Here is a 22,795-nt window from a genome sequence, read left to right on the forward strand (position 1 = left end):
ATTTGCTGTAAAATAAAACAAATTAATCAAAACAAGAAATTTTGTAATGACACAAAACAACATCTGTCAATAAGGTTTTGATTATCACAAAATGCAAGAATAAATTCCATTAAAGTATGATTTTTTAATAAAGTAAAATCAATTTTCCCTTTACATTTATATTGTAAATGCAGCTCTTAGGAGAAAGGCATATACTGTCTGTGTCGAATTATAACTCTGTGAACTAGGAAGTAGAGTTGGTGCACTGGTAGCATGCTAGGTTGTCGTTAGCAGTACCATGCTGCTGTTGAAAGTAACGCCCACATCGCTGGTTTAGCAGGGAGCAGGGGATTAGCAAAGCTGTCAATCAAACCTGTTGCTAATGCTGGCGGGAGCGACCTCGAGTTTGTTATTAATATTCATATCTTGGTTTAGGGACAAAATAGTGAAATAAAAACACCAGGATCATGTAGAGCGAGTTAATGTGAGCATTTTAAGACCAAAATGACAAGGTTCACCACAGCAGTTACAGAGAGGGGTGGCAGTTTTTTAATGTTAAGTAAACTGAAGCCAGAGTTGATGGAGCTGGAACCGTGCCCATAATGATTTCCTATTTGTAACGTGCCGGCTAGCAGGTTAGCTATGTCCATTTATACATACAGTTTATGGTGTGAACTATCCCCGAGTCATATTTTGCATGATCATTCAAACTCCTAAAGGATGATCTAACGCCTATTAGCATACTTCTAGTGCCCATAGTGTTTGTTTTTTTTTGGTTTGTTTTGAATCTATGGAGCTGTAAATGGACAGGCTGTACCTTAGTCCCTCATTTCTGTCCAGAGATCGTCAGTGGAAACGTTGTCTATTTGACTTACTGATGGGAAATAATTTGTCCGAGTAGAGCTAGCAGAGACAAGGTCACTTTAAATATTACTGTCAAACAGAAAAACTCATTAATTTTATTCAGTTGCGCTTGTTAGTTTAAAAAGTTTTATTTTATAGTTATTTTGATTTCAATTAGTAAAACAGCTATTGAAAACTATTATCTGTCGTCACTGTAATTTGCTATCTTCACTCCGTTTTGAGTGTTCGATTAATCTTTGCCTCTTCTGGATCTGTGCAGCTGACATATGATTGGTTATAGGATGGTGGGCCACTTTTGTAGCCACACCTGCCCTGACGCGCATAAGGCTGACAATTTGCGCCATTGGTTCCCCCAATCACCACCATTTACACAAATAAACCATATTCAAACTTTTGTCATACTAAAACTAGATACTCATCTCAGTGCAGTGGTCCCTCATTTATCTCGGAGGTTATGGTCTAAAAATAACCCGCAATACGCAAAATCTGCGAAGTAGCCACCTTTATTTTTTACAATTATATGTTTTGCAGCTGTAAAACGCCTCACCACACAGTTTATACACTTTTCTCAGACAGGCAGTAACATTTTCTCATATTTCTCAAAGTTCAAACCTTCCTCGGTGCCTTTGTCGGTGCAGAACGTTTCATCGACATTGTGGGTTTTGTCGGGGAGAAAACTTGCAAACATACAGCACTTCAGAGTCACACTGCGATCGGACATTTATGTAAATTTGTCTGAACACATTCTGTACTGTACAGGAGACACGGCACGGAGGAGACTGATGGACAATGGTCTACGGTCCCTTAGCCAATCAGGACGCAGAACACAATGCATTCATACAAAAAAAAAAAAAAAAGCACCAAAAAAAAAAACAAACAAGAAACAGTGAGACCGTGAAAGCTGCACCACATTATAGTGAGGGACAACTGTATTGATAGTAAAAAAAAAAAATCCCATTGTCAGAACAGGAATGAACCTTTACTGAATATCTTTAGAATGATCTTGAGCAGAACAAGTATAAGACACAGACTAGTGCACGCTCATGGACCACTATGGAACCTACTGGACGACTGAGGATTACACAGATATAAGACCACATGGGAATATAAAAGAAAGTACTACTTGATGTTAAAAACCAACAGTAATTAAAACGTAAGCAATGTGCAAGAAGTGCCACTGACTCAACAACATAACCCCTGATTCACCACCGCCCCGCAACGTGCTCTCCATCCTCCACACAGGAATCAAACCCGAAACCTTGCTGTGAGATGCCACGTAGTAGACTTAACAACCAGAGTCCTTTATTTACAACTCCATCCTCAGACCAAAACCAAAACAAAGAAAACATAGGGATAATCTTAGTATGCTAATAGGAATAACCAGTTAGGTTTATAATGATAAATAAGGTGTAACGGTTCACACCTTAGGGCGGTTCAATGGACTTAATAACAAATACTCCTTACTGTGAACTAGGGTGTGTTAGTTTCTGTTTCGTTAGCTCTCAGTGACTTTCAGACCCCTGTCAGAACTGAAGAAGCTACTTGGGTGAGTAGCGAAACGTATTCACTCTTTTTATCCAGCTGACAGAATTGAAATTTCCTTTGCGACGGACGTACCTGAGTGAAAGATTACACAAACATCGATGAGAACAAAGTTAGCGACAATGTTAAAAGCCAAGTTTTGGATGGATTCTCCTACCGATGTACTTCAATACACAAGGACGCTTTGTGTTCATGCCAAATCTGACAGACGTGCAGCGGTCTGCCCTTAACAACGGGACATTTAGTCAATAATAACACAATTTAATAAGCATTGTGATTAAGTGCCCCGGTATAAGGCCTTTGCACAGCTTAGCATATTAATGTTGCTTTTGATGAATGTACCATCCTCCTGCACTCTCTCGCAGGTATTTAGGTATGCAGCCGTCCTCTCCCACGTCTACGAGCGTGCAAGATACAGATCGATAATCACTCACTATAGACACGGCTGTCATGTTTGAACAGCAGCACACCACATGTTGTTAACGAGAAGGCAGATTCCAAAACATCAAAATGAGACATAGACCAATCTCCATTCCCAACAGCAGCAGAAATTTCCATATTAAGAGTTTTCCCTCAAATGAACATCGTGATGAAGATGTAGAAGGATCGTTAATCACTTGCCGTAATTATCCAAACTAAGAAATGATATTGCTTTAGAAAAGGACTTAGCGTTTTGAAAGTTTGAATAACATTACATAACATTAGTGCGTGATTTCACCTGCTTGTTTCCATGGAGATGTTGTTGCTTTGCTTGAGATTTTCCACAGTAAGGCATTAAAATATATAAAGTATTTGATGGTCCAAAAACTCAAACTGAAATATATGTGTGATCAGAAAGATGAGACGTGATGACAGAAAGTTTGAAGAAGTTTGTTTTTTGTTTGTACTTACATTTTTAGTTAGAATTTGTTGGGTTTTTTTTTTTAAACGATCCCATTGGCCTGTAGCTTTGCCTGCTATTTTCACTCACATGTCTCAATTGAAATAAGTCCAACGTGGCAAAATCTAGGCAAAGCAACGACATCTAATGGAAACAAGCAGGTGAAAAACCCTCCACTATAAATGTTACATAATGCACTGTTGCAGAACCATTCCTCATTTTCAGATGGTTATGTGAGGAATTCAGAAGACAAATCATGGTTAAAAGTTCAACATGTCATTTTATGTTCAAATATTGTCATAATGTGGTTCTCAGCTTTGACCAAAAACACACCAGATGCCAGAAAGACACAGAACCTTGCCAACTCAATTTACAGATTAATACGAATCAGTCATAATTTTGAGTTTTCCACTGTTTAAACAACTGGGCCAAAAAAGGCCTGACTGTTCTGGCTCAAATGTTTGAACCTGGAAGACTGATGTCAGCAACTGCAACACAAGTATGATCCCCCAAGCCAAGATTTTTATAAATATCTACAACTGAGACATTATCTAAGTAAAAAGGCAGTTTTGGGTGCACCTCCACCTTCAAATATAAAAGACTTTAGAATATTACTAGCAAATACATATCTCATATCTGTAAAATACTACAGAGAATGCACTACATATTAAGGAGAAATGGGAATTAGATATGAATACAACAATTAAGGATGAGGACTGGGAACTAATGCCTCAGGAGGGATATAAAACTATGAACAGCTCAGTTCTACAAGAGTTCGAATGGAAAACTAAAATTGCATCTTTTGAACCCCTTTTATTGCATCTACATTTGGTTGTACCTTGGATAGATGTGGAGAGGCTGTGGTCCGGTGAGGATCAAACCCATTTATTCTGGAACTGCCCTGAACTGGCAATTTTTTTAGAAAGACGAAGGTGAAATGAAAACTGAGTATCAAAATGGTTCTACAGCTGCCCTTTGTACTATTGGGGATTTGTATATAAAACATTAGATTAAATTGTAATTTTCACTCAAATTTTACTTTTAATTGATAATGACAATGGCCAGGACAGGACACCGCCCCTACAATCACTCAGGAAAAGTAAAACTTCAGTTCAAGCCTATGTCTGTGTAATCCCCCAGTCATCCAGGTATGATCCACAGAAAGAACTTCATTCTGTCAAAGTTTTTTGAGTGAAAACCTTTCGCTCCTCATCCAAGCTGCTATCTCCTGTTTATAACTCCATGCACAGACCCGAATCAAAACCAGGAACCAGGATAGGCAGTCTGCCAGTATGCAGATAGTATACAGAACAGGTGTGAGAGCGCATTAGACTCAAGTAGTTCAATAGAGCTAGCTAACAGCAACAAGCATGTGTTAGTTTCAGTGTAGTTAGCCCCTCCCTTCAGACAGATATAAGGCCGTGTCCATCAGTGATCTGACCAGAACTGAAGAAGCTGCTTGGATGAGCAGTCACTGAAAAAAACTTTCTCCAGCGAGAGAATTAAAATTTTCTTTTATTATCAATCCAAGCCTTTGTTTCAAATGGGTGACTAATTTAGATTTTATATGAGCATTCTTTTGTGTGTTTATTTTTTTCATAATATTGCTCATATTATGAATTGTAAATTAGGAGATTTTATGAGAAAACTATAGTGCAGACTGTATCTACACTGTTGTTTTTTGTTTTGTTTCATTTTATATTATATTTTTACTGCTGTTGTGTATGAGGTTTGCACTAAACTCTTAATAAAAACAAGTAAAACACACACAAAATATGCCAATTAAATTAGTACAAAAACTTTGAAGGTAAGTTAACCCAGTTTTGGGGTGTGCTGGTAAAAAATATGAAGCTCAGATATGAGAAACTCCACTTCCCATAATGGGGTAATTCCAGTGTTGCAACGCACAGTTTAAGAACAGCAAGAGAAGAGAAATAGGCACTCAAAAATCAAAAATACATAAATATTAGAAAATAGATTCAAAAGCAACACTGTACAAGTATAATACAATTTAATAAAGGGTCACAGAAATGGTCAATAACAAAAGTTCATCTCATTACTTTGACCTCTGTCATTGCCAACAAAGGGTATATAACAAACATTTTCTGTAAGTTTCCACACACTGTTGCTGGTAGTTTGGACCCAGCCATGTTTCATCTTCAATGCCCTCGCTGATGGTAGGAGGTTTTCACTCAAAATCTCACAATACATGGCCCCATTCATTCTTTCCTTTACACGGATCAGTCGTCCTGGTCCGTTTGCAGAAAAACAGAACCAAAGCATGATGTTTCCACCCCCATGCTTCACAGTAGGCATAGTGTTCTTTGGATGTATCTCAGGATTCTTTCGTCTCCAAACACGACAAGTTGAGTTTTGACCAAAAAGTTCTATTTTGGTTTTATCTGTCCATATGATATTCTCCCAATCCTCTTCTGGATCATCCAAGTGCTCTCTAGCAAACTTCAGATGGGCCTGGACATGTCCTGTCTTAAGCAGGGGGACACATTTGGCACTGCAGAATTTGAGTCCCTGGCGGCGTAGTGTGTTAATGATGGTAGCCTTTGTTACTTTGGTCCCTGCTCTCTGCAGATCATTCACTAGGCCCCCTGTGTGGTTCTGGGATTTTTGCTCACCGACCTTGTGATTTCTTGTGATTTTGACCCCCCGTGGTGAGATCTTGCGTGGAGCCCCAGATCGAGGGAGATCATCAATGGTCTTGTATGTCTTCCATTTCCTAATATTGGCTCCCACAGTTGATTTCTTCACACCGAGCTGCTTACCTATTGCAGATTCAGTCTTCTCAGCCTGGTGCAGGTTTACAGTTTTGTTTCTGGTGTCCTTTGACAGCTCTTTGGTCTTGTCCATAGTGGAGTTGGCGTCTGAACTTGTTATCAGTATAAAAGACAACTGTCCACAACCTCAAACAGTCAAACAGGTGCCATTAATACAGGTAACGAGTGGAGACAGAGGAGCCTCTTAAAGAAGAAGTTACAGGTCTGTGAGAGCCAGAAATCGTGCTTATTTGTAGGTGACCAAATACTTATTTTACAGAGGAATTTATCAATTAATTAAAAATCCTACAATGTGATTTCCTAGATTCTTTCCTCCATTCTGTCTCTTAGTTGAAGTGCACCTATGATGAAAATTACAGGCCTCTTTCATCTTTTTAATTGGGAGAACTTGCACAATTGGTGGCTGACTAAATACTTTTTTGCTCCACTGTATATAAATGGACACTGCTAGCAGCTGCGTTCCAAATAGGAAGTGAGAATGGGCGCAATTCCAGCGCCATTGACTGTCGCCCCTCCCTCTGTAACAGCTGTTCTCAGGCTCGTCATTTTGGTCTTAAAGGTTCGTATTAACCCGCTCTACATGATCCTGGTATTTTTATTTCACTCTTGTGTCCATAAATCAAGATATGAACATTAATAACAGACAAATAAGGCACCTTCTTTCCCTGAGGTCGCTCCCAGTAGTGTTAGCAACAGGTTTGATCGCCAAGTGTCCACTCCCTGCTATACCAGTGGTTTGGGCAGGAGCTTGGCTTCAAATTTGCCCCTATAACTGCTAGCCTCGATGAGCTTTATTTGACTAAAGCCGGACATTTTGGGTGACGGCACAGTAACTCAGTCCACTTCTTTATACACTCTATGCTCTGACTATTATGTACAATGCAGCACATGATAGGATTAATAGCTGGTAAAGTGACTTGTGTATCAGTATATTGTGTGATGCTTCACATTATGTTACAGTATTGCACATGATTACTGCAGGTGAATGACATATGTACAGGGCGAGCACTAATGCGTGACAGGAATACATGCTGAAGGGTTAAACAAACAATTTGTGTGGGCGTGCAGGGCTGGGAGTGTCGTGGGCTGCAGGCGGATCTTACAGAGGTGCTGTGCATCAACATAACCATTTATCCTCCTTTTTAAAAATATAGTTGTAAATTAAGATTAGTACACTTGAGGGTATGGCTTAGGGCTGTATGACGGCTTATCTATAACCATGTACATTTAGTTGCAACTTCAGGTATGTTTCTGATGTCCTTTACACAGTGAGACACAGGATTCGACAGTGTTGTGTAGCCATTTTGGCAACAGTTTTGATTGATAGCAGTGGGCCTCTTGCCTGCTCTGTGCCAAACCAGCAGTGTGGGTGGCAAGGGGTGACAAATTAACCTCTGTAACTGCTCTGCTAGCTTCGTTTGTCTGCCACTGAAAGTAGACTCACACTCCCTCAGTCCACTTCTATATACACTCTGTGCTTCATGCTGACGGTTCCACCTATGCTCATAACTGTAAATCACACTAGTGAGCGGCTTCTTTCCCCCCCCCCATTTGTGCAAAAAAGACTACACAACACATCTGAATCTTACGTGTATCACAGTTTAAAGAGCACATATTATACTTTACTCCTTTCATATTTCTTTCATTAATCCTTTAGTCAAAATCAACTTCCCTGATTGTTGCATCACAGGTAAATTTGTAATTCTATGCCCATAAGTCTTCCCCAGACTTGTGTAATGACTGCATGACTCTTAGCATTCACAAGGGCTTCATTTGTAACTAAATGCCTCACTTTAAACCGAGGTGTAAGAACAAAATACACATGTGTGAGCAATGATGTCTTGAACACTCAGTATGTATGAATCACTTTAAATACAACTCTGAGCACCTAAATTATGTAGTTAAAAGCTCAGTTTTGCATAATATACTCCCCTTATATTAGCTAAGCTAAGGTAGTCCTGTCCAAGTCTAGCTCAAGATCAGGCTGTGTGTGCAAGACTCTAGAGACCCATCCTTCAATGTCACCAAGAGCAGATTTCACCATTCTCAGGGGATCAATAACACAAACCATACCCTCAAAATAGTATTTATAAACTGACAAAACATGTGCGTGGTTGTTTACTTCTGCATTTTTGACTTTTGGACTGACACTTTCTGAGTATTTGTAAGTGTTCTGAAAGTTGATGCAGCGAGCAGTTCTCATTACGTCAGGGTAAAGGTTCTTAACCCACTGCAGTGGCACCAGCGACACTGAAGGTCAAATGCACTGTTCTTATCCATTCCTTAATTTTAAGTTATTATGCTGCTCACTGGAACCACATAAACCATACAAATTAATGTATATATTTTATAAACTGCATAAGCATAAGCTCATTATTGCCTCATAATAGTTACCATTGATCATAAAACAAGATTATGGCAAAAACAAAATGCCACTTTGAAAAAGGAAACTGGAGCCAGCTTTCAAGTCAAGGTGTGTGTTTGCATTTGAATGGAACGGGTCACCTCTCTTAACCTTGTACAGCAATATGGATTCTCACAATATTTGTGAGTTCATAAACTCTCAAGAATCCATCTTCGCATGCTCCTGCTGGTGTGATAGGGTCGGCCCACTAATGAGTGGATCAATCACAGAGCAGCATTGAGGTTTATACAGAAGCCACCGTGCCCAAACCAAAACAAACATGATGACGCCGACAGAAGTACTGCAGCCTATTGCAGCGAAAATATGGACTATTTTGTGAAAAACGTGCAGAAGGTAAGAGCTTTGTGCATGTGTGGACACGGACAACGCCTGTGCTTTTCTCTCAACTAGATGTAACAAAAGTTTGATTTTTCAGCCTCTTCTGCTGTTATGCTTCAACCAATCACATTCAAATATTTAACACAACGTTGTTTGTTGATAAAAAGTATGACTTAGACATCCTCACACCGCTGAGTAAACATCTCAGTCCACTCTCAAATGTCAGGCTTTAGACATGCAGTAAAAGTTAGTGCTCACATGTAGTGGATCTCTACAATATTAAAGAGCACCAGCAGAGCATGACGTTATGCTGCTGATCCTTTATTAAGAGAACAGCGGGTGTCTTCGAACGACATAATTATTATTAGTGTTTCCGTAATCTGCCATAGCAACAATAAACTAAAGTGAAGGGATGGAAAGTAATTATTACATTCTTAATTAAACACTGTCACTAAGTAAGGTTTAACAGATAACAGGGAAAATATAGGCTATAACAACTGTAGGATATTAATAGGGCTATACTGATATTGTAAAAATGTTATATTTACTTATATTTTAATTAATGATCCACAAGGGAAAACGTTTTGTAGCTTCACACATTACAATATAACAAGGAGCAAAAATACAAATCCTTATAAAAAAAAAAAAATCAAAAATAGCAAGAGTCTGATGTCAAAGAAAGCACAGTTATTAGACCTGTCACAGTAATCAATATATCGACTTGTCGTTCAATAGAAGACAGATGGAACAGTATATTAGTACTGTAGTATTTCTTTACAAGTGTGGGTAGATTTTTGTTATTTTTGTTGCAGTACCATAAGATTTGAGCTGTAGAGGGTTGGTTAAATAATGTATTGATTCATTCTGATATTCATTTACTGTATCTTAAGCCTTTTTATGATACTGTCTACTTACAAAAAGTTTACTGGGATTATCTTTATTTTAATTGTGTCTGTGGCATAAAGTAGTTTCAGTATTGTCATTTATCACAACATTTCTATATATGTACAAATAAAAAATATAATAAATACAAAGAGGTGGTGTAAGGAGAGACAGTGCAAAGATAAAATAGTGAAGTCGACACACATGTAAACACATAGCACTTACTATTTTAGCCGCCATAGCTCACCTGTTTCTCCTATCATGGCTAATTTATACATGGAACAATTTGAACAGGAGGCTTTGGCCTCATTTCCAGGTACGCCCCTCACACATTGGTTTCGATACGTGGATGACAACTGGACCAAAATCAAAATTCAGGATCTGGAGCCTTTTACTGCACATATTAATACTGTGGATCCAAACATCAAGTTCACACGGGAAGAAGCCAAGGAGAACAAACTGGCCTTTTTAGATTGTGCAGTAACAATAGGAGAGGACCAGCGACTCCAGGTAGAAGTTTACAGGAAGCCCACACATACGGACCAATACCTGCTGTTTGACTCACACCATCCACTGCAGCACAAACCCGGAGTGATCCGGACACTACACCACAGAGCTCTAGTGGTGCCTACAAACACAGAGGGAAAAGTGAATGGGCCTTCAGTAGAGCAAAGAAAGCTATAAAACAGGACAACAGGGAATCTGAACCTAGAAGGACAGGTGTTACCATCCCTTACACTGCAGGTGTGTCTGAAAAACTTCACAGAATCTTCAGACAATATGAGATTCCTGTCTTTTCAAACCTACAAACACTTTAAGGCAAAAATTGGTTCACCCTAAGGACAAAACCCCAAGCCATAAACAAAGTAATGTAGTCTACTCCATTCAGTGTAGTGAAGAGTGAAGTGAGCGTTACACTGGAGAAACTAAACAGCTGCTCCATAAGAGGATGTACCAACACCGGCGTGAGAGCAGCTCAGGACCACAGTCCGCCGTACATCTCCACCTTAAAGCCACTAACCACTCCTTTGAAGATAGTGAAGTTCAGATCTTAGCCAGAGAAAAGAAATGGTTTGAGAGAGGAGTTAAGGAAGCTATTTTTTTTTTTCGGAAAGAGACATAATCTCTCCCCCATCTACAACTCCATCCTCAGACCCAGAACAATGAGAACAATAGCAGGGTCGTTAAGGGCTGAATAGGGTAGTTTCAGCTGAAACTGGAGACAATAGCTGTTTACAGTTTCAGTGTGGTTAGCCCCTTCCCTCAATTAGATTTAAAAGGCAGTGGCCACCAGCAATCTGACCAAAACTGAAGAAGCGACTTGGATGAGCAGAGAAACGTCTTCACTCCTACAAGATTTGTCCAGTTGACAGATTTAACTTCGTTGTTTGCAATTAATGACAACGCCATTTTTACAGTATGCTGCAGGTCTATGTGCTACTTTGGAAACTAAAATGTTCTTCTACGTTAAAGACATGTCCGTACGGCGACGTAACAGTAACCTTTGACCCCGTGTTGGCGGAAATAAAGTCGTTTTTGTCTATAATCAGCGGGACCACACTTGATTGACTCACAGATAAGCAGCGCGCGGTGTCCCTCTCCTCGCGCGCTCTCTCTCTCTGTCTCCTCGTGCCCGGTTTCCTCGCGCGTCTCCTCCTCTGCTCGCGTGCGCTCTGCTCCTCACCGCTGCTGCTGCTCTGCTCGGAGAAGACTTGTCTCTCCGCTTTGCTGTCAGAATTGCACCGCTTCTCCAGGCTTCGTGTTCTTTCTCTTCTCTACGACGGGATTTAATCGCACTTTTGTTTCCTCCGCACAGGTGGGTGCACCTCGGGGCATTGGTTTGTTTAGAGTTTAAACTTAAGACGAGCTTTGTATATTCTGCACAAAGACCATGACTGCAACACTTTGAACTTTATGTTCACGTTTAAGCCTCGTGGGAGTTTCTGGGTAAGGTATAGCTCTTTTTATCAGCCATTTTTATATTTTGGTACGGCAACGTGGAACTGACACACGTGCATTTTTTTTTTTTTATTTATTTATTATTATTTTTATTTTTTTAATGAGAAAAGTATTAAGTTTAAACTACATTTTTTTGTCATTAAAACGTGATCATTACAGGTTATAACCACTTAAGTTTCTCATTTTAACGCCAATTAAAGACACCAGTTTATAATTTTAACGTCAACATATTAAACTCTTATCTAAGCCAGTAAAACATTTAATCCACGTTTGTCACTTCTACCCTTCCGTACTTCTTTTAGACAGGCTAATATTTCTTTTTAGTTGCGTTGAAGTTTTTTTAGTCTATGTCCAGCCTCGAACCCAGACTATTGGTTTATGAGACGTCACTGTAGTTTACCAGGTTTTTGTTGCTTTTAACTGCATTAGTGACCTATTGTCTTTGTTCTTAAATAAACACTTTTTAAAGCTATTGAAAAGAACTTTTAAGGGAAAAAAATGAAATCTAGCCTGTGCATTTATTTAGCTTATGTCCAATAAAAGTAAAGCGTGGACAATGTAATGCCATTTCCTTTCATTATGTGTAAGCCGCTTTGTGTATTATGTAGATTTGTTGACCTTGGTTATGCAACAGGTTAATTGTGATTCATGCTTTTCTAACCAAGTGTCGAATTCCATCAAATGCATGCATGCTTTTTGGTAAAGTAGTCATCACTATTTCATGTCAAAAAGGAAAAAAAAATCTAATAAAGATAAATCGATCATTTTCAACAAATCCCCAGACAGGTCCTGAGCTTGATTCTATAGCCTGTAGCTGAATAGAGCAAACAGTACAGGAGCAGAACAATAGACTTGACGTAAAAGCAGGCTCTTCTAACCAAATTAAGCATGAACATTACTGATTTGCTGTTTGTTGTATGCACTTTGACCCGAGTAGAATCATCAAAAGCATCAGATACTAATCGAAACTAGATACTCACTGAACTGACGTATCAATTCTAAAAAAAAGTCACATTCACAGGACAGAAATTAACCTTTCCAGTGTAGCTTTAGAATGATCTTGAGCTGTATCAGAACAAATATAAGACACACAGACCTGGACGACTGAGGGATTACACAGATATAAGGCCACGTGATAATATAAAAAGTACTGCGATTTAATATTGAAAATCACCATCTGTTGTCTAAAGAAAGTGTTTTTATTATCATAGTGGTATCAGAATCAGTGCTGAGTATCGAGTCTGTTCCTTAGTATTGAAATAGTTTGAAATTTTAGTATCGGGACAACAGTAGCCCCATGTAGAGAATTGAAAAAAGGGGGGAATCCATGTTACTACTGTCCACTTTTGAACCCAGCAGAATCCCTATAGCCCCATTATGCGGTAAGGACCTTTAAAGGGCACACTGCTCTAGTTTACCAATGAATTTATTTACAACCTACGTCGAACTGTCTCCACCACCACACACACAAGTTTAATATATGACACTATTATATTTCGTGTTGCATCTAAACAGTCCTGTCCATTTCTTTTCTCACTGATCTGATGGTTTCCTTGATCGATGACGAGGTTTTAGCCGCATGTCACGCTTTTCTAGTATCGATTTTACAACATATAAAAGTGATATGTTTGACACAAAAGTATGCATTTTAGCAGGATTATCGGACACGTTTTGACAGAGTACCCGCACCACTTGTCTTCATTGTTTGAAATATTACAATACAAAACGCCCCAAAAGTCCTTAGAATTTCAAAAGCATCTGATGTAACTCCGAGGTCACATTTTTCTGTGACTCTGCACTTCCACGTATAAAGGAAATATCCTAAAAGAGACATTAGAGATAGACCAATACATCAGGTGGACACATATTGCAGTTAGCGTTTAGCGCATCAACTAACGACCTTCAACTTCCAATGCTGGTCGATATTTTCTTTGGGCCAACGTTTTGCCTAAAAAAAAATCCACATGAAGCTTTATTTGAATACTTTAATGCGAACACTGCACAAAACGTCACTACACACTGGTCTCTTATCCACTTTGTACTAAAACAGGGTTGTGGATGAGTTTGTAGTCATTTCAAATTATGTAATTTGGTGAAAATAACCAAAATCGGCCTTGCATAACGGCCCAGAAATATCGGCAGAGCTCATCAGTTTCTTGATCTGACAAAAATCCAACGTTTTTTTGTTTGTTTTTTTCATGTATATGTTAAATGAAGCAGATTTTATTCACAATTTTCCTTAAGTGCAAAATTAGCCTTGTTTTAGTTGGAAAATTCCCGGCAAGAGGAGGGACACGCAAACTCTGGCATTGTTGTGTTGTATTGTCCTTCATTTGAGGCTCAAGTGCTCTGAAATATTTAAACCTTTGTAAATCAATATTGCTGTTTACAACTAACAAAATGTTACATGATGATAGAGATAGAGAAGTAAATACCAGAAAAAAAGTCATATACAGCTTCATATTCTTCCACTATATCTAAATACCTGAGCATGGACAGGACTAGCGGATATTTCAAGGCTGTTATCAAGTGCATTTTCTGAAACTACATTTTAGTGAGTTTCTAGTTTAGAGGTTTTTATCCAGCAGAATTAGCTGAGAAAATAAGGAACAATGCCTTTAAGAAGACGTATTGTCCTTCTGTGTGCTATAGTTCTAATCTACAATCGACACACATGAGTTATTGTGTTTCAAATATAATATTGATCAAAAACAACAATGCTGAAACTGAGAAATCTTTTTTTTTTAAGTTACAGTAGAATAAAGTAAGTCCATGTGTGAGGTCAGTGCTAGATAAATGTAACACCAGTGAAAACCCCAAAAAAATCAGACTTGTGAAAAAGTCCAGAGGCTGCACTGACATTTGAAGGCTGCTATAAAGTGCATTTTCTGAAATAACATTCATGTATTTTTCTAGGTTGGAGGTTTTTCTCCAGCAGAATTCTATGAAGTTGAGAAAAGAAGGAAGACCTATTGTGCTTGTGTGTGCTGTATTAGGATTATTGTGTTATAATTATCATATTGATCTAAAACAGTCACATTTTGAAGCACGATAAAAGATTATATTGAATACAAAAATACAGCAAGATACTCTCAATAAAATACTTTTAAATATACAGGTATGAGCTGGAACAAATACAGTGGAGCAAAAAAGTGTTTAGTCAGCCACCAATTGTGCAAGATACATTATCAGTGTCTTGTATGTCTTCCATTTTCTAATAATTGCTCCCACAGTTGATTCCTTCACACCGAGCTGCTTACCTATTGTAGATTCAGTCTTCTCAGTCTTCTCAGTCTTCTCAGCCTAGTGCAGGTTTACAGTTTTGTTTCTGGTGTCCTTGGACAGCTCTTTGGTCTTGTCCATAGTGGAGTTGGCGTCTGACTGTTTGAGGTTGTGGACAGGTGTCTTTTATACTGATAACGAGTTCAAACAGGTTCCATTAATACAGGTAACGAGTGGAGACAGAGGAGCCTCTTAAAGAAGAAGTTACAGGTCTGTGAGAGCCAGAAATCATTCTTATTTGTAGGTGACCAAATACCTTACTAATTAATTCATTAAAAATCCTACAATGTGATTTCCTGGATTCTTTTCCTCCATTCTGTGTTTCATAGTTGAAGTGAACCTATGAGGAAAACTACAGGCCTCTCATCTTCTTAAGTGGGAGAACTTGCACAATTAGTGGCTGACTAAATACTTTTTTGCCCCATTGTAAATACCGTAAATTTCGGACTACAGAGCGCACCTTGATATAAGCCGCACCAGCTAAATTTGAAGAGAAAATCAATTTTGTACATATATAAGCCGCACCTGAATAAAAGCCGCAGGTTTTCATATTGTAACATGAGACATTTACACAGAAAGACGGTGCACCGACACGCTTTTTTTTAAACTGTGCCTGAAAATTGGCACCAACACGACAACAACACGGGATGAACACATCTGCAGGTTTAGAAAATAAAGCTGCACCAACACGGAAAATCTGCTTTTATTTCCTCTGAAAACTTTTGTCGTCTTTTTACATTGACCAAGTTGGATTCATTGATGTCGAGCTTACGTGCAGTGGCTCTATTTCAGGGGTCGGCAACTCGCGGCTCCGGAGCCGTATGCGCCTCTTTCCGCCTCATACTGCGGCTCTGCGTGGCTTGGGAACTGACACAGACACAGCTCACAGTCCTGCGTAAAGAGCCCTGATTTTCAGACGCTGTGCGCACTGGGGTCAGGAGCAACTTTGGCCCGTCCCTAATGACACACTAATAAGCTCGTCCGTAGATGTATCATGAAAATCCTGCTGGAAATCGCCACAGAAATCTATTTGATGTAGTAGCAAGTTTATTATCTGCTCTTGTCTCCGCGGTGACGTATCACGTATAACACATCAGACACGACGCACAAAAGTAGAGCCACAAGCGAGTGAAAATGAGCCAAAACAAAAGTCTTTGGAGATCTTTTTAACAAAGGGGAAAAGGACAACTGAGGAGCCAGAAGAAGAGACTACGACCTCCAAGAAAAAGAAAGATAAATTTAACAGACAATGCCTACTTAAAATCTGGGTTTGTCGCTACAGGTGACTCACGCACAGAGTCCGCTCTGCGTAACATACGGGAAAAGCAAATAAGGCAATGAAACCTTCAAAACTGCTTTGGCACATGGAGAATAAGCACCTGGGATTAAACGATACGCTACGAGTTTTTTTGTTGTTGTTTTTTTAAAGAAACTGCGGAGTAGAGTAGACATAATCACATAATCAGCGCGATGCATGATGCAGCGGTTTGGTGAGTTGTATTTTTTAATGCACTTAAGTTGTTTTTGCCATATTTATCTGCCACATGTAGAAGGCTTGTCCGTGAAAGTAAAACCTACATTATTCCGTTACATTATTGTTATTATACAGTGTTATCTTCATTTTAGATGTCAAAAAGTATTTGCGGCTCCCAGTGTTTTATTTTATGTGGAAAGTGGGTCCAAATGGCTCTTTGCGTGTTAAAGGCCGACCCCTGCTCTGTTTCCTTTCTGTTTCTTTATCTTAAAAACTGCATCATATCCATTTCATGATGCGCAATATGATCGTTCAAAATCAAAACTAGTGAATTCTTCAGAGCAGAATCTTTCCCCACGTCTGTCTCACTTTTACGTTTACAGCTAGAGAGCGCCCCCCAGGGTCCGTTATCCAGTAAAATTCCATATATAAGCCGCACTGCTGTAAAAGCCGCAGGGCTCAAAGCGTGGAAAAAAAGTAGCGGCTTATAATCCGAAATTTACGGTAGTTGAACAAAGCAATAATTTGCAGTAAAAGTGACTTATGCAGCTCCAAACTTAGCATATTCCAACCAAGATAACATGTAGATAACTATTAAGCCCCAGAATATATTGTTCCATCTTTCATATGTCAAATGATGAGTCGATGTAGTGATTATTGTGACTCTAAATGGGAACTGACGTCATCATAAGTGTCGTGCTGTCGGCCCCATGATTATCTGCACGTCACACAAGTGAGCAGTAGATTTTTATGCATTTATACCAAAATTACTATGCAACGCTGTCAGATAACGAAGTGCGTACGTTAGTGGCAGTGAAAATGGGTTGAGCGTTGACATTTTCAATACTTGACCACAAACGTGCATGAATCACGCTAAATGCTACTTCAGAATACGTCCACTTTAAACTAATTTCAACCAGGCACGTCCAGTTTTGGAAAAGCCAGAAGTGGCATTAAAACAGGTGAAGAGCTGTGAGGAGTTGAGATCAGTTTTTTGCACTTTTGAAGTAAAACAGTAAGGATTGAGGAAGTTGATTACATGCTTAAGTTGATTTGATTAATATTTGCTAATAAACTCATTCAAAGTCAAGGTTTCAGATCTACCAAAAAGAGATTAGGATGTTTTTTGTGGAGGTACGCGAAACTCTATAGTCTACGATTTGATTATAAAAACATTTACAAAGAGTAGATACAAAGAACAGAAATGACGGTGTAGACTTTCAAAAGAGTGTCTGCGTAAAAACCCTCAGTCGTCCAGGTTTGATCCGTAGCAAAAGACGAAGTTTAAATCCGTCAATTGGACAAATCGTCGTAGGGGGTTATAAAGTTATCTCTCTCTTGTCACTCTCTTATCATTGCATGTTAAAAGTATAATTAAATAGTCACGAAATACATCTAAATAATCCGTTTCTCTTCACTTCTTCCTGTTTGAAGCGTGGTTGAAGTCACGGTGTCCTTTAGTACATCCTACTGGCCACTGAGCGAACTGCATCAACTAATCCTTTGTGTTTTTTTTGCACAACAGCCAGAATAATATAACCAGGATTACCCCATTTATTTATCATCACATTTATAATTCCCCAACCCTATTTGTAAGAGAATAGAAGCCTACAAAATGTCATTCTGCTAATGTGCAAACACGCAACAGGTAATATGCATGAAGATCGCCTCAAGTGCCGTTCCATAATCTTTACGGCTGTAATCTGCAAAGCGCTCACAGCTCCTGCCTGATGAGGTCTCCGGTGTTGGCTCAGTTAGCTCTGACAGTGTGACAATGTGTTGAAAATGAATATACTGATGAGCCTCAACTCTGTGCAGCCTTAATGTACAGATAATATAATAAACTGAGATCACCGGAGCTGCTATTTGTTCTTGTCCATGCTGCTTTGTGCATAACCACCAGTGTTTTTGTCTATTGTAAACCTTTTTAGGATAATTTATCTTGATTTTATTGCATGTTCTTAACCTTTGAGTTGCAACACTGTAATTTTCCAGTTGTGGGACAAGTAGACGCTGAAATGGATATATATTTAAAGTAGCCAAGGATGTATTTTTCACATATGGTTCTTAATCCGTCATGGCTGCTGTTTTCACTAAATTGCTCAATGCCAAACCATCACAAATGTATTAATATATTCGCATATATTTATCTTCAAAGTGTCTTTCTGAATTTTAGCACATGGTCTATAGTTTTATTTTTAATTTGACGTTTTCTCTCCACATTTTGCTCCGATCAGGGGCGACGCGGAATTGATAAAAATCTAATTCCATATTAGTTTTATAAATCACTACAGGGGCTAACCACAGTTAAAATGGTTTAAAGCAGCAACGTTAGCCACCCCTGAGCTTCTCCAAACAAAACTCTCTGGCTCCGATCCTTCTTCAACTATTCATTCCATTCCTCCAGTAACGTATTATTCCAGAGCAAGATTACAGCACGTCCTGAATCTCCCAACAGGTCGCCCTGTGGCAGTTTGGGGGATTAGTCTAATTAGTTTAAAAATCCCTACATGAACAATTAAGTCTATATTCCAGTCTTGTTATTCATTATATTCTAATCTATCTATTCAGTATTCTGCACACCTGTGGAGAATATGTTACGGTACACTTTATTTTAACTCGTTTTGACGTTCTGAGCGCTATGTGGAAATGAAATGCTGTACGGCCGAGCGTGGAGTTTCGTCACCAATACTAATGAAAAACTAATTAAAAAGTTTAAAGTCCGGTCTGCCTTATATCTACAGTCACAGAATTAAAAATAAGAATGTAACACTTTTTAATTGTCGTTTTTTTAAAGCACAGTTCACATTTTGCTTTCTGAAAGTTCTTATCTATTAAAAGCAGAACATTTAGTCTTGCGAGCTTAATCAGTCTTACATTTAAAAAGTATAACAAGTTTAGTTTCTACGATAAATGAGCGTCAATCTTGATCCGGAATCGGGACGGCCCAGCCCAACTCTAATGAGGCTTTATGTAAACAGAACGCTTTAATATTGTTTCCCCCTTTGTCATTTATTAATGTTTATGATTGAATTTCCATCACTCACTGCCATTGTGCTGCGTAGAGGCTAATTTTAGATGTTCCTCTCTCCACAGACTGACCTATGGAGACGTTTAGCCATGGAGACATCAGAGCTGCTAAACGTGACACAACTTGACGCTCAAACCTTCAACTGCTGCGCCAACTCCACTCCGACTAACGCTGCGTCGTTTCTGCAGCTGCACGATAGCACCAAACTGCTCGGAGTTCAAGTCATTCTCATCTTGGCTTACAGCACTATCATATTTTGCGGGGTTATTGGGAATTCCTTGGTGATCTACGTAGTCTACAGGTTTAAAAATCTTCGGACTGTGACTAACTTCTTCATCGTGAACTTGGCTGTGGCCGACCTGTTGGTGAATACGCTGTGCCTGCCGTTCACCTTGGTTTATACTCTCTACGGCGAGTGGATGTTTGGTCAAATTCTCTGCTTTATGCTGCCGTGCGCTCAGGGCATGGCAGTGCACGTGTCCACCATCACAATGAACATTATCGCGTTGGACCGGCATAGGAGCATCGTGCGGCACACAGAGACACGCATGTCCAAAGATATGTGCGCTCTGGTCATAGTCATCACATGGGCAGCCAGCGCTCTGTTAGCGAGCCCCCTGGCCATCTTCAGGGAGTACGGGAGCTTCGACATTTCCCCAGATGAGACTATTCAGGTGTGTATCTCATCAGTCTTTGGACTGATGGCACCACAAAAATATGATGGTTCATTTAAATCTCGTGGATGTTCTTTCAGCTACAGACTGTGGCTCCAGTGTCATATTGTCCACTGACAATGTCTGACCTTTTAGACAAATATCCTTAAATTCTTCATTTGTGTCACGTGTGTGTGGAGGTCCTTCAGGTCATGTACTCATATTGCAGTATTTCTTTCTGCTTTTTTCTCATTTCGATCAGTAGAGTGATGTGTATCCAAGAGACACAGACACATTTTATTCAATGATCTGTGGTCAAAGACCGTCTTATGTGAAAAGACTGTGAGGTCCTGATTGTGGTATTGCTGGTTATTAATTGGTTGCTTAAGTTTTAGGTCTTCAAAGTTATATTATACTATTTTACTGTGGCATTCACAATTTACCCAGGCAATCAAGTAACTAATTATAATAAAGCCTCAAGGCTTATACATTGTTCAACGGAAACATCTATTCATTTAAACAGAACAAAAGCTAGCAATTAAGATGAAAATACAAATATGGGAAAATGACACTACAGAGAACAGAAAACTGTGATCAGATGGGTGGATTTTGCTGCTGTTTTCTTTGACAATAGAGGCTCTGTGTGTGACTATTCTGTCATGTAAAGTTTAACATAAAATACTTTAGGAATCATTTAATCTCTAACTGACTATGCACATGTTTCTGACTCAGGTCTGCACCGAGCAGTGGCCCGGCAGCGACATGAACGGAGCCATCTACAGCATCTCCATGCTCCTCATTCAGTACGGCTTACCTTTGGCTATAAACTCATTTGCCTACATCCAGATCTGGAGTAAACTTAAGAACCACCTGACCGCTGGCTGTCGCAACGACCGGCACCAGCGCAAACAGAAGACCACTAAGATGTTGTTCACCATGGTGGTGGTGTTTGCTGTGAGCTGGCTGCCCTTTCATGCTTTCCAGTTAGCTGTGGACATAGACAGCAGTGTTCTTTATATGAAGGATTTCAAACTCCTGTTCACCATGTTTCATATCATTGCTATGTGCTCGACTTTTGTCAACCCCATCTTATATGGATGGATGAACAAGAACTACAGAGCGGCGTTTTTGTCTGTGTGCAGGTGCAATCATCCCTTCAGCCTGAAAGCAAGTCATTTGAAACGCAGGCGCTTGCCAAGGCAAAAGGAGAAGCCTTGTACAGTCTGGAGATCAACTAACTTGTGATTACAAGGAAATAACCTATTTGAACATGTCTAGTTTATGTACAGTCGCTAACAACTCCTCCCACATGTAGTATTCAAGAAGATATACACTGGAACAAAAGATGTACAGATGAACAAAAAAGAGAAACCAGAGAAAAGGATACTTTTATGGCCAAGATGCTAAATGTAGCTTAGAGAAAACAGTTTTAATGATAATCATCATTTCTTAGCTTAGCATGTGCTTTTAGAATGGATATATATTTGCTAGTGTAGCCAAGGATGTGTTTTTAAAATATGCTTCATCTGTCATGGCTGCTGTTCACTACTTTAGATAAGAATTTTAGGAAAGTTCAGTTTGAAAGGAAAGCTCACAAAAGTTCATTTAGTTTGGTTTACAACACAGACTGTATATAGAGGGACCTAGAGGATCTATTGACCTGCTGATCTTGACAGCACATAAGTTCTACAGAGACCACAGAGACGTTTTAAAGCCTCCAGTGCATTGGTGCAGTGTTGACTTGTTGGTCACATGAACATTGAACATTTTACACAAATCACCACAAAGAAACTGCGGTTTTGTTGCATTTATGGTAAAATTGGGCGGGACCGAATAAGGTCAATATAGTCTTTGGTCTCCAAGTGTACTGGTGTATGTTGGCCAGAACATCAGGCCATTATTATTATTATTATTACTATTATATTGCCTCCAACCATCTACTCACACATAAGTAAACAAATGAAACAGGATCGTGCTGCAGATGAAAAACTTATCAGTGAACAAACAGCAAAAGCAATTATTATTACACAGCCAATGAAGATAAAAGCAACAAAATAATCTTGGTAGGATATTTTTTTTATCAACGCTTGTGCAATGTGTTCATCACTGTAGCTGTTCAGTTTAAAAATACATGTATTTGGAGCAAGAGTCTGTTTTTTTGAAGATATTATTGAAAAGGAACACTTAATAATTCAGCTTCTAGTATAATATATATTTTTAAATTTTCAGGCAGGTTTTGTCTGCAGTCAGCGAAGATTACAAGTCAAGTTTAAAGGCGATATTTACTGAAAACTGTTTGAAGTTGCTGTTAGAAATTTCCGTGGCTATTCAGGTTGTGTTATTTTGCACAGGGCTGCCCATCCTGACAGCAAATACGTTCTATAGGGACCAGCGCCGTTTTAACGCCTCCCAGAGAATCAGTGCAGTGTTGACTTGTTGTTGCACATAAACATTGAACATTTTACACAAATCAATCTATTTTATATCATATTTTAGCGGCAAAACTTTTCCCAAATTCTCCATTGAAAGGAACGGGATTCCCACTAAACCGAAAGTGCCGTCATACAGCAATTGTGGTTTAATCGAATTTACAGAAAAAGTGGGCGGGGCAGAATAAGGTCAGGAAGGACTTTGCATGACATTCAGAGATCAGAGCAGAGTTTTGGCGTCATGGTAAATTTTGCATACTAACACGCACTTCCTGATTATCGGAC

The 22,795-nt window shown here is 39.1% G+C and overlaps 1 protein-coding gene across 1 annotated transcript; it reads left to right on the top strand.

The window, feature by feature from the left end:
* The first annotated feature begins 11,399 nt into the window (after positions 1–11,399).
* LOC117375854 (neuropeptide Y receptor type 2) lies at positions 11,400–21,412 on the top strand. The gene is made up of 3 exons (XM_033972210.2): positions 11,400–11,498; positions 19,494–20,102; positions 20,814–21,412. The coding sequence occupies exons 2-3, from the start codon at positions 19,518–19,520 to the stop codon at positions 21,324–21,326; spliced, it is 1,098 nt and encodes a 365-aa protein (XP_033828101.1). The 5' UTR covers positions 11,400–11,498; positions 19,494–19,517; the 3' UTR covers positions 21,327–21,412.
* Positions 21,413–22,795: the final 1,383 nt, after the last annotated feature.

The sequence above is a fragment of the Periophthalmus magnuspinnatus genome, chromosome 1 (assembly GCF_009829125.3).
Source record: "Periophthalmus magnuspinnatus isolate fPerMag1 chromosome 1, fPerMag1.2.pri, whole genome shotgun sequence".
NCBI lineage: Eukaryota > Metazoa > Chordata > Actinopteri > Gobiiformes > Gobiidae > Periophthalmus > Periophthalmus magnuspinnatus.